The sequence below is a fragment of the Trachypithecus francoisi genome, unplaced genomic scaffold (assembly GCF_009764315.1).
Source record: "Trachypithecus francoisi isolate TF-2019V2 unplaced genomic scaffold, Tfra_2.0 Lachesis_group13, whole genome shotgun sequence".
Taxonomy (NCBI): Eukaryota; Metazoa; Chordata; class Mammalia; order Primates; family Cercopithecidae; genus Trachypithecus; species Trachypithecus francoisi.
In genome coordinates, this window is record NW_022681458.1 from 72,925,473 (window position 1) to 72,940,317 (window position 14,845).

The 14,845-nt window shown below is 44.5% G+C and overlaps 1 protein-coding gene across 2 annotated transcripts in view; it reads left to right on the forward strand.

Moving 5' to 3' along the window:
* The first annotated feature begins 1,146 nt into the window (after nt 1-1,146).
* LRP2 (LDL receptor related protein 2) overlaps nt 1,147-14,845 on the forward strand; it is a 221,836-nt gene continuing 208,137 nt past the window's right edge. For both annotated transcript variants that reach the window (XM_033231218.1, XM_033231219.1), the window contains exon 1: nt 1,147-1,511. In XM_033231218.1, the coding sequence (XP_033087109.1) occupies nt 1,433-1,511 (79 nt within the window). In that variant the 5' untranslated portion in view covers nt 1,147-1,432. The remainder of the gene's footprint in view (nt 1,512-14,845) is intronic.

Genomic DNA, 14,845 nt, shown 5'->3' on the forward strand with positions numbered 1-14,845 from the left:
CCCTGACTTCTTGGACCAGGATCCAGCGCCTGGGACTAGCTGCCGCGCTGGTTCAGGGGCTGAAGCTGGAGATGATGGGATGGCCTCAGGACCCCAAACAGCCCCTCCTCACACAGGGTCCCCAACACCGGGAAATAAGTTGCATCAGCCCTCCTTTCCCCACCTCCCGTGGGCTCTGATGTCACGTACAGGCTGAGGACCGCGCGCTGAGGGCGGGTGTAAGGCCACTTGTGCTTTTGGGGTCCGGGCTGCTTGCCAGCCTGTTCAAAGCTGCCCCAAAGAAGGGAGTCGCGGGGTTCCCTGAACCTCTCGTGTTTCTTCTTCTTATAAAGGGGCACCGGAAGCATGGAGAAGACGTTCGCTCTTTTTCAATTTTGCTTCAAAATGAACAGACTTGTAAGAAGCGCGATCTGGCCATGACACCTGTAGATGTGGTGCTGAATAATTGCTAAATAAGGATCCAACCTCCCCAACAAAGATCCACCTCCCTCTCTAATTTGTAAAAACACAGAGCACCCCATCTCAGCAGCCTGTATCGTATCAGGGGAAACCAGGATATCCGAAGGAGTCTAGAGAGATCAGGCCAGGAATGAAGGTCACAGAACTCCATCCAGCAGGCTCTTTACTCCTTCCCTTCCCTACCTCCGCCTCTTTCCCTTTCTTTCTCTTTCCTTCATTTCCACTTGTCTGGTTTTTCTTTCCTTTTTCATTTCTTATTTTTTCTTTCTCTTCTCTATTCTTGACTTTCCTCCTCGTCCATTCCTTTCCATCGCTCATTTAGTAAAACTGCGTCCGTGCAGATTTCCCCGTGAGCCGCCTCGCCGGCTTCTCTGCGGGGCGAACCCTGCGGAGAGGCGAGGGCAGCGCGTGTGCACGTGTGAGTGTGCCTGTGAGAGTGTGCGCATCGGATTGTGCTCGTGTATGCACGCTTAAAGGGGACTACGTATGTTGGCGTGGAAGTGTGACTGTGGAATGTGCGCGCGTGTGTGACGGGCGTGTATGAGTGAATCTGTGAATCTGTGTCAGTTGGTGTGACACTTAGGAGTGCATGCGGCTGTATGAGTGCGTGTGTGAGTGTGCACACGCCTGTGGAGTGTCCATGTGTGAGTGCGCGTGTGTTCGAGTACCCACTCCTCCCCGCGCTGCAAAGTGCAGGGGGCGGGCCGGGCGGCAGGGGGCCTGCCCGCTGGATTCCCGCATGCTTGTTCCGGGGCGGTCGGGTCTAAAGGGCTTTATGCACTGTCTGGAGGGTGGGGACTGGCGCGGGTAGAAAACGGGATGCCTCGGGCGCGGGGGCAGGCTTTTGGTCACTAGGAGCTGGCGGAGGTGCAGACCTAAAGGAGCGTTCGCTAGCAGAGGCACTGCCGGTGCGGTGTGCTACGCGCGCCCACCTCCCGTGGAAGGAACGGCGAGGCCGGGGACCGTCGCGGGGATGGATCGCGGGCCGGCGGCAGTGGCGTGCACGCTGCTCCTGGCTCTCGTCGCCTGGCTAGCGCCGGTCAGTGGCCAAGGTAAGCCCCCGGCCGGAGCCTCTCGTGGAGCGCCCACTTCCCCGGCTGTGGCAGGGTCGGGTCCGCGGGAGACCGGAGGGGAGCGCGGCCAGGCAGAGGCTAGCGCCGGGCGGAGTCGCGGGAGCTGCTCCCGGTGGGGCGCTCAGGTTGCTTCGCGAACCCGGAGCGGGAGCGCCCCTCCTTCGCTCGCCACGAACTGAACCGCAGCAAACTTGAGAAAGCAGCCCCGCCAGTTTCGGTGACAGCGCACCCCACGGAGACCCTGTCTTTGTTCCCACGGGCGTTTGTCCGACCCTCCTGGAAAGCACTTTACGGGAGAACGAGGTTCTCTGCGGTTTGCAGCCTGCCCTCCCAAGCGGAGTTCTCTCCTGGGCGGCGCGGTCCCGGGCTCTGCTCCGAGCGCAGCATTCCACCTGCAGCGCCCCTCCTGGGATCCCTTCGCGCGCCCAGGGTCGCGGGCCAGAGCACCCCTCCCACCACTGGTGAAACTTGGTCCCGCGGTGACCCCCAGAGACCGCTCTCACCGTACAGATCATTTACGAGCCAAGATAAGGCCGGGAGGTGGGATTGGCCGAGAGAGCGGCTGAGGGACTGGAGTCTTTTCTTGAAGTTTTCCTTTCCAGCTGGGAGCTGGGGGCTTTTGTGTTGATGAATGGGACCCGTCTGCATGGCCAGAGTTTTGGGGATCGAATGCAGATAGTTTTTGGTATGAAGAGCTTTAAACTTCTCTCAAGTTGTCCGAGAGTTTATGTTTTAACAGAAACAGAGAAGAGGGAAAGAGAGGGAGAAAGAAACGGAGAGAATAAAAATAGTAAGAAGGGAAAAGGAAAAGCAAATATAGAGGAATATGGAAAGAAGGAGGGGAGAGAGAACGACTGGGGTGGGGGAAGAGAGAGAGAGAGGAAAGAGAGAGAGAGAGAGACCGAGACCCGACCGAGGATGAATGGGAAGGGCGAGGAGGAGGCTGGAACCGGCGAGCTCTCCCCCTGGCTTTGCGTTGCTAGGTAGCAGCCAGGAGCTGCGTGTGACCGACCACCAGACAGACAGAGGGGACGCTGCTGCCACCGCGGGGACTAATCTGTCTGTGGGGATGGGAGAGTCCCCCCTTTCCCCTCCTGCTCCTTCCCTCCCGTCGGACAACTTAATTGCCCTACAATGAAAATGAAACCCCTATTGTTGTAGGATTAGCCAAAGCAATAAATTGATTTTCCTGGATCACATATTGGGGTTGACGGGTGGGGAATGTGGAAGCCTCCATTTACGGAGGAGTGAGGGGAGGGCTTGTGGATGGGCCGTGGCATGTATTCAAATGGTTAATCTGCTTTCTTTCCTCAATTCTTAGCGTAAGCTCCTTAGAGGGAATCAAGTAAGTAATTATACAGCAACTCCTAGCAGCACCCATTTCAGACTTCCTGGGAAGAAGTTTGGAAACGCTAACAAACCCCACGGGTCTTGCAAAAGTCTTCGGAAAGGAAGGAGAGGCAGGGAGCGATCATTAATAATCTTCCTTTGAACACCCTTTCTCAGTGTTGGTAACACAGAAAGAGGGTTTTATTACTATTGTGCAGAGTTTGCACAATGCTTAGGGTTATATCTCATGTCCTAAATATAGCTATAGGATTTAGTATATGTTCCTGTCAGTGCCTGGCAAAAGGAAATCTTACCTTGATTCGTCTATGTCCTTGTATAACCAAAACAGATACTCTTTTTCCTGGGTTGATGGTTTAGTCACTAAATAACCAATACCTACTCTTCTTGATAGTTTTTCGCACCATCCATCTTCCATTCTATGATAATATATAATAATAATGTGTATATAGTAACCCATCATATGTGTATATTATACATACTATTATATGTGTATGATAGTAACCCATCATACACATATATGTTGCAGGCTTTGTTCTAAGCACTTTATACTTTTTTTTTTTTTTTGAGACGGAGTCTTGCTCTGTGGCCCGGGCTGGAGTGCAGTGGCCAGATCTCAGCTCACTGCAAGCTCCGCCTCCCGGGTTCCCGCCATTCTCCTGCCTCAGCCTCCCGAGTAGCTGGGACTACAGGCGCCTGCCACCTCGCCCGGCTAGTTTTTTGTGTTTTTAGTAGAGACGGGGTTTCACCATGTTAGCCAGGATGGTCTCGATCTCCTGACCTTGTGATCCGCCCGCCTCGGTCTCCCAAAGTGCTGGGATTACAGGCTTGAGCCACTGCGCCCGGCAATATACTTATTGACTCAATTAATCTTCATAATATCCCTTGGAGGTAAGTACTCTTATTATCACTGTTTTACAGATGAGAAAGTGGAGGCACAGAGCAATTCAGTAATTTGTCTCAGTTCATACTGCTAGAAAATGGCAAACTCAAGGGATTCTGAATTCAGAGTCTGTAATTGCTACAGTACACAGTATATGTTCTCTCTCTCTCTGTCTCTCTCTCTCTCTCTTTTTTTTTTTTTTTCTGAGCGAGACCGAGTCTCGCTTTGTCACCCAGGCTGGAGTGCAGTGTGCAATCTCGGCTCACTGCAACCTCTGCCTCCCGGGTTCAAGCGATCCTCACACCTCAGCCTCCCAAGTAGCTGGGACTACAAGCCCTGGGCACTATGCCTGGCTAATATTTTGTATTTTTAGTAGAGACAGGGTTTTGCTATGTTGGCCAGGCTGGTCTTGAACTCCTGACCTCAAGTGATCTGCCCGCCTCGGCCTCCCAGAGTGCTAGGATTACAGACATGAGTCACCCCGCCTGGCCCAATTTCTTTTTTCTTTTGTACAAAAAATGTCATGCTCCCTAAGTTACTGTCCATGTGTGAGGTTCCTAAAGAAACTGAGGGGCAATATGCAACTCCTTACCACCTGCTGCTTCATAACTGTGGATCTTTTCCCAGAATCTCTCCTCAGGTTTCTAAGAACTGAACCCAAGTTTCCTCATTCCCAGTCCTCCTACTTGATCATTTTAAGATGCATTTCCTCTGAATGTCCTCAGCCTGATATGTTGAGATTTCTAGAATCCTGTTGTAATGATCCTGACTTAATATATGAAGTAAAATCCAATGAGATTGTAAGAGCTTTTATTTAAGCACTACATTTTAGGTAGGCTACCATGGCAAACTTCACATCACTAAAAATTGGAGGAAAGAAAAAAAAGGTTCCGAGTAGTCTATGTTTAGTCTTTGAAAAAAATCATACCACATCTGCATTTTCCTTATCTTTTGTGTAATGCTTTTCAAGAAAAAACATTTTGGAGAGCCTGAACTCTGAGTCAAGCTGTTTGAGTTCCAACAATGGCTTTACCACTTTCTAGCTGTGTCACCTTGAGAAAGTCAACCAACTTTGCATAGCTCAGATGGCTTATCTGCAAAATTGACAAGATAATAAGAGAATTCACCCAATGACATCTTGTAAGCATAAAGAGATAAAATATGCCAAGTGCTTAGCATGGTGTAAAGTGTATAGACAGTGAAAATAAACTAGAAAATAATCTAAAAATATAATATTTTTATTATATTTATCAACACTTAAAGTAACATATTGTTTTGCTTCCTATTCATATTTCCAATTTTCAAGTATACATAGGAAAGTCTTCTTTAAGCATTTTTTCACTAACAGTTCTCTGAAGACTTCTCAGACCCTAGCATGTGATTGGAAGTTTTTTTCTTTTTATTTTCTTTTTTTTTTGAGAAAATATTATTGGCCTTAAACAAAGTTGTATTCTATTTATTAAGTTAAAAAACTTATTTTTCAAAAATAGAAAGGGGGTCTCACTGTGTTGCCTAGGCTGGTCTCGAACTCTTGTCCTCAAATGATCCTCCTACCTCTGCTTCCCAAAGTGCTGAGGTTACAGGCAGGAGCCACCTTACCTGGCCCAACATTATATTCTTTAATCCAATAAAAATGTGGTAATGTTTTAAAGAGCTTGTATCAGCTTTTATGACAATTGCATCTTCACATGAAGTTTATATGTTTAAAAGGATTGTGGGGACAATAGCAAACATGTATTGTTTTTATTCCATCACAACTCTGGAACCTCACTGCTGCTTTCATTTCACAGTTGTTGGCTTCTCTTTCTCTATGTGAAAAAGTTTCTCTTTACCAGTCTTCATAAGATTTCTGCCTGAACTCCCTTCAGTCATGCACCTGTCTCATTTTAATAGAAACTCAGACTTCTTACAGCTGGAGGGAACCTTAGATATCAACTGGTCTGCTTGCATTTTTTTCCCTTACAGATAAGCAATTAGCCCAGGAGGGAAAAGAAAGGGGCTGAGAGGATGAAAGGGAAGGCGGTTAATAGGTTTCTTGCCGAAGGACATATAGCCTGTGATAGAGCTAACATATAAATTTGCAGTGGACCATCTTTTAGATTCATGCCTTCTGAATATCCCCATTTAGATTCATGCCTTCTGAATGTCCCCAGCCTGTTTGGTTGGTTGAGATTTCTAGATTCCTTTTGGAATCCTGACTTACCAGATAAGGCACAGTCTGATGAGCAGATGAATGTTAAACAACTGGATGGGTTACCTGTCCCAGGTCAAAGAGGAATCCTGTGGTAGGTTATTACAACCATGTACCATGTGCTTTCAGCCTGGTCCAGAACTGATGCCATGTCAGTGCCCCTACTCCCAAAGACCATACCTCCAGATCCATTTTTCAAATTCTTGAGCCATCAAAGCACATTCCTGAAGATCTTTGGGTTTTGTAGTGCAGGCTGCTGTAAGACTGGGTTTTCTGTCTTACTAAAGGTAATTATTAGGTCATAATTATTGCTCATGTTCTCTAGTCAGGCACTGTAAGAACACTGACAGGTTTTTAAAAGTTTTAAATTAAAATTTACAATTTCCATGTAAAAATAATGATACCAAGATCCTAGATGTACTTCCTGTGTAATCAGAAGCTAGTGCATTGTCATACTGGCTTTGGAGTTTCTGTTAAGTCCTAGTAGCTAGAACAAGGTAAGTAGAAAGTTCATGCCTGTAATCCCAGCACTTTGGGGGGCTGAGGCGGGAGGATCATGAGGTCAGGAGATGGAGACCAGTCTGGCCAACATGGTGAAACCCCATTTCTATTTAAAATACAAAAATTAGCTGGGTGTAGTGACGCGTGCCTGTAATCCCAGCTACTCGGGAGGCTGAGGCAGGAGGATTGCTTGAACCCGGGAGGCAGAGGTTGCAGTGAGCTGAGATTGTGCCACTGCACTCCAGCCTGGGCGACAGAGCAAAAATCCGTCTCTAAGTAAATAAATAAAATAAAATAAAAATAAATTAAAAAAAAAAAAAGAAAAGAAAGTAGAAGGTGCTTATGAAAGAGTGTTGAATGGATAGGAAAGGGGTTCTCAAGGTTGATTGCATGAATCTAGAGCAACTAAAAAAGTACTAATTGTGAAGCCCTATTCTAGCGTGGAAAAAATAAGCTCGATGGAACCTTTGGTATAAATCAAATGGTTCTATCATATCCTATTAACTTTATAGTCTTGAGTAATTAAAAAAATTTTACCACTATTGTATATTCTGTAAATGTTTGTTTTTTCCATGAATATTTATTAAATATCAACAGTGTGCTGATGAGTCAATAGTATCAATACTATAGAAAGATTAAGGAAGATGAGAACTGAAAAGAGGTGTCTAGATATCTCACAATTAAAATGGACTGCAGTTTTGCATTTAAGATTCTGAAATAGTCATTGACTCATTCCTAATAACCCTGCCCAGGATCTCATCAGCATTAGAAAAATTGGAGATGTTTCAGCAACAGAGTTTTGGGATGCTTCTTGTTAATGATCAGATAGTAGTTGTTTTGAAATGTCAAGAGCATTTCAGTGGTTCTTCATATGTTCCTAATGCAAATGTTTCCTAAGTAATTTCTTGACAGTTACAGCATTTTGAGATGAAGTGGGAAGGGCTTGTGATTTTGAAGTTAGAGGATCTTGGTTTGATGCCTCGCTTTGCCCTTTATTATCTGGGAAATCCAGTACCACACACTCTGGGTGCTCTGGGGCAGTTTTCTTATCTGTAAAATGGGCATGTATCTACCTCACGGGGTGGTTATGCAGAGGCAATGAATGTGAAATGTTTAATAAAGTGTGAAGTCTGATGTATATTTCCATTCATCATTATTACCCTTTACGAGAATTTTACTTTTGCCAAACTTTTTTTTTTTTTTTTGAGGCGGAGTCTCGCTCTGTTGCCCGGACTGGAGTGCAGTGGCCGGATCTCAGCTCACTGCAAGCTCCGCCTCCCGGGTTTACGCCATTCTCCTGCCTCAGCCTCCCGAGTAGCTGGGACTACAGGCGCCCGCCATCTCGCCCGGCTAGTTTTTGTATTTTTAGTAGAGACGGGGTTTCACCGTGTTAGCCAGGAAGGTCTCGATCTCCTGACCTCGCGATCCGCCCGTCTTGGCCTCCCAAAGTGCTGGGATTACAGGCTTGAGCCACCGCGCCCGGCCACTTTTGCCAAACTTGAGGGGAGGAAGGTATTGCAGTATTTTGGTATCTTCTTTACAAGTGGGTCTGTGAATGATGCATCTGTGCATGTTGTTACATCCTTATAGTGGCGACCACAACTTCACATATTATTCAAGTACTGTTATGTTTGTGAATGTCGCAAAACCAAGTTAAACTGCCTGAAGCCAAAAAGGAAATTTATTGAAATACATAGTTGAGGGTGGGTGTGGTGGCTCATGCCTATAAATCTCAGTACTTTGGGAGTCTGAGGTGAGTGGATTGCTTGAGCCCAGGAGTTTGAGACCAGCCTGGGCAACATAGTGGTACTCTATCTCTACAAAAAAATACAAAAAATTAGCCAGGCATGGTGGTGTGTCCTTGTGGTCCCAGCTACTTGGGAGGCTGAGGTGAGATGATCCCTTGAGCCCAGGAGGTTGAGGCTGCAGTGAGCTGTGATCGCACCACTGCACTCCAGCCTCAGCGATAGAGTGAGACCTTGTCTCAAAGAAAATAAATACATAGTTGAAAAGATACAGATAATTAGGTTGATCCATTTGAGACTGATTTTTTTCCTACGCAGAAATAGTCAAATATTGGCAATTTCATTTGGTTCAACCTAACAAAAAATAGAGGCTCAAACTATGTCATGCCAATCTTGTTTTTCTTTCCATCTCCTGGTTCTGAGATGACTCCATTCTTAAACATGTTCTCCTTTGATGTAAAGTGGCTGTCAGTGGCTCTGGAGCCACCTCCTATCAGATCATGTCCACTGGGAAAGAATAAGAGTTTTTATCTTAACTATTCCCAGCAAAAGTTTCAGTTGCATCTCAGGGGCTCTGCTTAGGTCATAAGCTCATTGAAGAACCAACCACTGAATCCTGGGTCATGCTGTGTTCCCATGGCTTAAGCCTGGGCTATATTCTCAGTCTTTGAGATCATGTACTAAGGGGTGGAGTCCAGAGAGAAATGGGGGTAATTATTGGGAGAATGGTGACCAGATGCTGGGATGCAAAAATATAAAGTGTCCGGTATACCTTATCAGATAAAATTGACTGATGATGTTATTTTCATTTTATATGTGAAGACACACTTGAAACAGCTACAGAAATTTCTCAAGAGCTGGCAGCCCTGGGGCAACTTACAGAATTGAAAGGAGAAAAGTATTGGAAACATTAAGGAAAAAGACATGGTGATCTGTGCCCATGTGACCATGTTGCAACTTTAAGTTTAGAAGGAGAACAGGAGAAAGAAGGACTTTTAGAAGGTTTATTTGGATCCTAAAGTTTTCTTATTTGGAGCAGAGCTTTGTGATAGACAGGAAAGTTCTGGAAAATGAGCTGAGAGATCAGACTACAAGATCCCTTGAGTCCAGTGTAATATTTCATTTTTTTTTTTTTTTTTTGGTGAATCTTAGGCTCCTGCTCCTTTTCCAATTTACTTCACTCCAATGTTTATGTTCCTAAGACTTTGTCCCTTTTCCAAGCACTAGTCCTTGGCTATAAGGATAGGGTAGAGAGAAAGAAGTTCAAAGAGTTTAGAGACAGTTTAAGATGCTTCTGTGGAGACAGAATACATCTTGGTGCATATCTGAGTGTTCTTAGCACTTCACCTACGGACTTCTTTCATAAATGGTAGAACAGGTATCCATCATACCTTATTGGATTAATTCAGAAATGCCAGATATATGTACTCTTTGCTGATGATTACTTTGTTGGTCTCTAATTTAAGTCTTATCTCTAATCACATTTGCTGAGAAAATGGAAATATTATCATTCTAAAAGTAAGACGGCTAACTTTTATATTAGGGCACTTCTGATTTAGGATAGTACTGAAATTCAGTGCAAAGAAATGTAAGTCTTTCCTAGGTAATGACAGATTAGACAATTTGAAGTTTCACTTTTGGTCATTAGCCCTCAGGTCATGCCTGACCCCAAGGTTACTGGAAACAGTGAGAAATGAATGAAAGGAGGAAATGTAATTACCATTCTGTGCATTGAATAGTTGAGCCACTGTTACCATGGATACAATGGTGCATTTATTGTCCAGATCTTGAGATCCAAGTTTGTAAGCAATATGCAAGATCTCCTTTAAATTTATGTCCTATCAGCCAATAACACATGAAGATTCCTAGTAACTTTGAAAATAAGTCTTTCCTCACTGATCTACTGATTCACATTAAGTAACAGCATATGTACTTTTGAAGGTGTTGAGGAAACCTGAAAAAGACAAAAAGGAAAGTAGCTACACTTCTGTTATGCTGGACATTCTTGAATTCCTATATAAAAATATTCTGTCTTATAGTGTCAGTGATTTGCCTGTCACTTTGGGCCCAGTTCTTTGGTTTTTATGTCATTAACAAGGAGAAAATTTCCTGAGTAAAGGTTGAAAAAATCAAAATCGTTATCTTTATTTTTTGAGACAAGGTCTCACTTTATCACCCAGGCTGGACAGGGTCTCACTTTATCACCCAGGCTGGAGTGCAGTGATGTAAGCATGGCTCCCTACAGCCTCAACTTCCCAGGCTGAAGCGATCCTCTTGCCTTAGCCCCCCAAGAAGCTAGGACTACAGACACGGACCACCATGCACAGTTAATTTCTATATTTTTTGCAGAGATTGGGTTTCTCCATATTGTTCAGGCTGGCCTCAAACCCCTGAGCTCAAATGATCCTCCCACCTCAGCCTCCCAAAGTGCTGGGGTTATAGGCCCTAGCCACCATGCCTGGCCAAAATCATTTATTTTATCAGGGAATTCTTAAAGTTGAATTTAAGAATGAAAGTATTTTATCAGAAATATGGCAATCCTACCCACATTTTAATCTCACTAGAAGGGAGGTGATACATGCTAGCATGGTTTAATTTTGATGTGGGGAAGGGTGTGGAGGATACTTTTTGTTGCAAGAAACAGAAAACCCAACTCAAAATGGCCTACACAATAAAGGGTATTTGTTGGCTTATGTGAGTAAAAAATACTGAGGCAGAGTGGGGTTCAGGTGAGGTGCAGTCAGAGTTCCAGTTCTCTTTCTTTGTGTTTTCCTTGACCCTACTCCCCTCTAAGTTTCACCTTTGGGTGTAGTCTGGCTTTCCATATGATTCTGATATGGCTGCCAGGGCAAATGGGGCTACATGTTTCCTTGATCCTATCTAGGGGAATCCAACTTTGAGAAGGTTTTAGTTATGTTCTCAAAAGTATTATTTCATCACAATAACTTACAGATTGTTATAATTTCTAAGGACCCTAGATAAAGTCAGCTAGCTCCCCAAACTTGGCATATCATCAAAATCACCTGAAGAACTTAAAAAAGAATATAGATTCTTAAAACCCACTCTTACTAAAGCAGGGGTATGAAAATCTGCATTTTTTAAAATTTTATTTTATTTTACTTTCAGTTCTGGGATACATATGCAGAACGTGCAGGTTTGTTACATAGGTATACATATGCCATGGTGGTTTGCTGTACCTATCAACCTTTCATCTAGGTTTTAAGCCCCACATGCATTAGGTATTTGTCCTAATGCTCTCCCTCCCCTTTACCCCCACCCCCTGACAGGCCCTGGTGTGTGATGTTCCCCTCTCTGTGTGTGATGTTCCCCTCCCTGTGACCATGTGTTCTCATTGTTCAACTCCCACTTATGAGTGAGAACAGGCGGTGTTTGGTTTTCTGTTCCTATGTTACTTTGCTGAGAATGATGGCTTCCAGCGTCATTCATGTCCCTGCAAAGGACATGAACTCATTATTTTTTATGGCTGCATATTATTCCATGATGTATATGTGCCACAACCAACCCAAATGCCCATCAATGATAGACTAGATAAAGAAAATGCGGAAAATCTGTATTTTTAAAAGTTTCCAGGTGATTATGAGGGCTGGACAAATTTTGGGAACGTCCAATCTAGGTACCCTCTCATTTTTCAGTTTTATAAACAGACTTACAGATGAACTGACTTGCCACTGCAAATTTCTTCAGTGGCAGTTAAATATACTCTGTTAATCTCTTTCTTTTGGATGGGAATGTTACAAGGTAGCTACAACAAGGACAGGACTCTTTTAAGTCTGAGGGTGACATGAAGTACTGCCCTCATTCCTGGCCACCTCCATTTTTGGCCAGTGTGGCAGGTTCTGAACCTCTCCCTAAATGTGCCACTGTTTGTGTCTTAATTGTTATGTTTTGCTCTTACCTTGGTCACCTTTGAAGTTCTCCCCAAACCCTCCTAAGAACATTAGATTCATTAGATTCGTTGAGGTAAATAACTATTGCAGGTCTTCTAATCTTTTCTCACCTATGTCAGGAATTCATCTCAGAGCACCGCTGTCACAGCCCACTGGCTTCTAGAGAAGCTGTCTGTTCCATGTTTGGAACGGGAGTATTGAAAAACTTCATAGCTCATTTCCTTTGTATCCTAGCCTCAACTATTTGTTGACCTCATTGGGACTTACAGTTTGTTGATCCTACCGCCTCTTCACCATCCCTCAAATCCCTCACCTATTTACTTCCTCAGCTTATATTTTATGGCCATGATTAATTTCACTTCCCTGCTTACATACGCCCTCAGCAGCTTGGCCCCTTTATCTGGCTCTGTTGTGCTTGGCAAGACCCTGATTGTGGTTAAATCCAATTCTCCACATCTGCATCTCTGTAGCCAAACATGGCAGGAGAAAAACACAACTATACTGACTAGCCTCGCTTGACATTCGTGAAGCCAATCTCAAGCTTAGGACTTGCTTCCTAGCCTGTCCATTGCCTCTCCTGCTTCCTTATGTCTTCTCCTCTTTCCTCAAACTTCTGACATCACCTCCTCAGATATAGAGTGAGCTTTTTAAAGCTGTGAAAATAGAAGCAACCAGAAGAGAATTCCATAAACTTCTATAACTCAGCCATCATCATTTGAACTTCAACTTATATCCTCTGTGTTTCCTCCTATTACGCTGGAAGAATTTTCCATGCTCTTAAGTCCAGCCATTTCATTCATGTTCTAGATCCCATTCCCTCTCACCTCTCTGCAATTGTCCCCTCTTTCTTTTATGAAATCCTGTCTTCTGCATTACCTTCTAGCTATCACTCTCTTTTTTCTGTTCCACTTTACAGTAAAATTCTTGTACAGATGTGCCTATATCCACTGTAATTACCTTTCAATTTTTCCTCAAATCCATGCCATTTTGCTTTAGTCCCCATCCATGCTAGATTTTTCTTTTTGGTCAAAGTCACTCATGACCTCCATGTTGTTAAATCCAATGATCTATTTTCAGCTCTGGTCTTATTTAACTGGTTAGCAGCATCAGACACAGTATATCCTGACTTCCTCCTTGAAACAATTAGATTTTCAAGAAATTGTATTCTCTTGGTTTATTTTCTTCCTTGCTCGCCTTCCCCGGGTATCTCATGCTTGTTCCTGTCTATTTTCCTGACCTGTTTTCATCTCTAGCTACACTGCCTCCTTGGTGGCCTCATCCTGTCTCATGGCCCTCTTTGAAGCAGGGAGTGGTTTCCCAACTCAGGGAGGCGGCACGGACTGTGGTGGAAAGAACATCACATGTCAAGTCAGGACATTCATGAGTCTTGTTCCTGAAGAAAGAAGGAAAAATAGGCACAACCAAAGAGGGCCCCAGGCTGCTGAAAAGGACCCAGGGCCACTTGTCCTCTGGGGATAGTCTCTCTCATCTCAGTCCCCATAGTTTTTTTTCAATGGAGTCTCGCTCTGTCACCCAGGCTGGAGTGCAGAGGCATGATCTTGTTTCACTGCAAACTCTGCCTCCCAGGTTCAAGCGATTCTCCTGCCTCAGCCTCCCAAGTAAGCTGGGATTACAGGCACGCACCACCATGCCCGGATAATTTTTGTATTTTTGTAGAGATGGAGTTTTGCCATGCTGACCAGGCTGGTCTCAAACTCCTGACCTCAAGTCATCCTCCTCCCTCGGCCTCTCAAAGTGCTGGCATTACAGGCGTGAGCCACTGTGCCTGGCCTCAGTCCCCATACTTTTGAGGACTCCGTATGTACTTCTTTACCATGTACATGCTGACAGCTTTCAAATTTATGAATCTAATCGAGACCACTACCCTATAGTCTAGACCCATGTATCCAGCTGCTCATTTGACATGTCCACCTGGCTGGCCAACAGTCATCTCAGACTTAACATGTCCAGAATTGAACTCGTGATCTCCACTAATGCCCAAACCTGCTTTCCATGTAGAATTTCTCATCTCAGCAAATGGCTTCCTCATCCTTGCTCAGGCCTCAAACTGTATTCTACATTGACTTTTCTTTTGCTTTTCTACCCTATATAGAATTTCTTCGAAAATCCCATTGTTTTGATCTTCAAAATATATCTAGAATCCAACTACTTTTCACCATCTTCACTTCTGCCCCCGATTCAATTGACTGCTGTCTCTTGCCTTGATGATTGCAATAGCTTCCATACTGATTTGCTTGCTGTAGCAACTTTTTTAGAACATCAGTCAGATCACAGCACCCCTCTGCTCAGCTTCCATGGTTTCTGTCATACACAAGTTGGGTTGCCCAAAAACAGACACTGAAATGCAGCTTGGAGTATATGATATTTAGTAAGATCAATGCCTGTGAAGGAAAGGGAGGAAGCAGGATGGGCAGAAGAAGAAGTTGAACTCTGGCAGCCATTGGTCAACCCAGAGGAAGCTCTGGAGCAAGAGTTGCCTATTAGAGTGTCCTGTGTCAGGCTGAAATGGCCTTGCTTAGTCACTTAGTCCTGGAAGGACACGACCATGGACAGGTAGCTTTCTATAGCTGAGGCAGACCCCAAAGGAGCTGATTGCAGGAAGAAAGTCCTTCCTTGTAGCTGGTCCTTCCTATAAGGGGAAGCTGCATGGCACATCTCTGGGTGTACCACTGCTTTCCATCTCATGAAGAGTCACAGTCCAAGTCCTTACTATGATC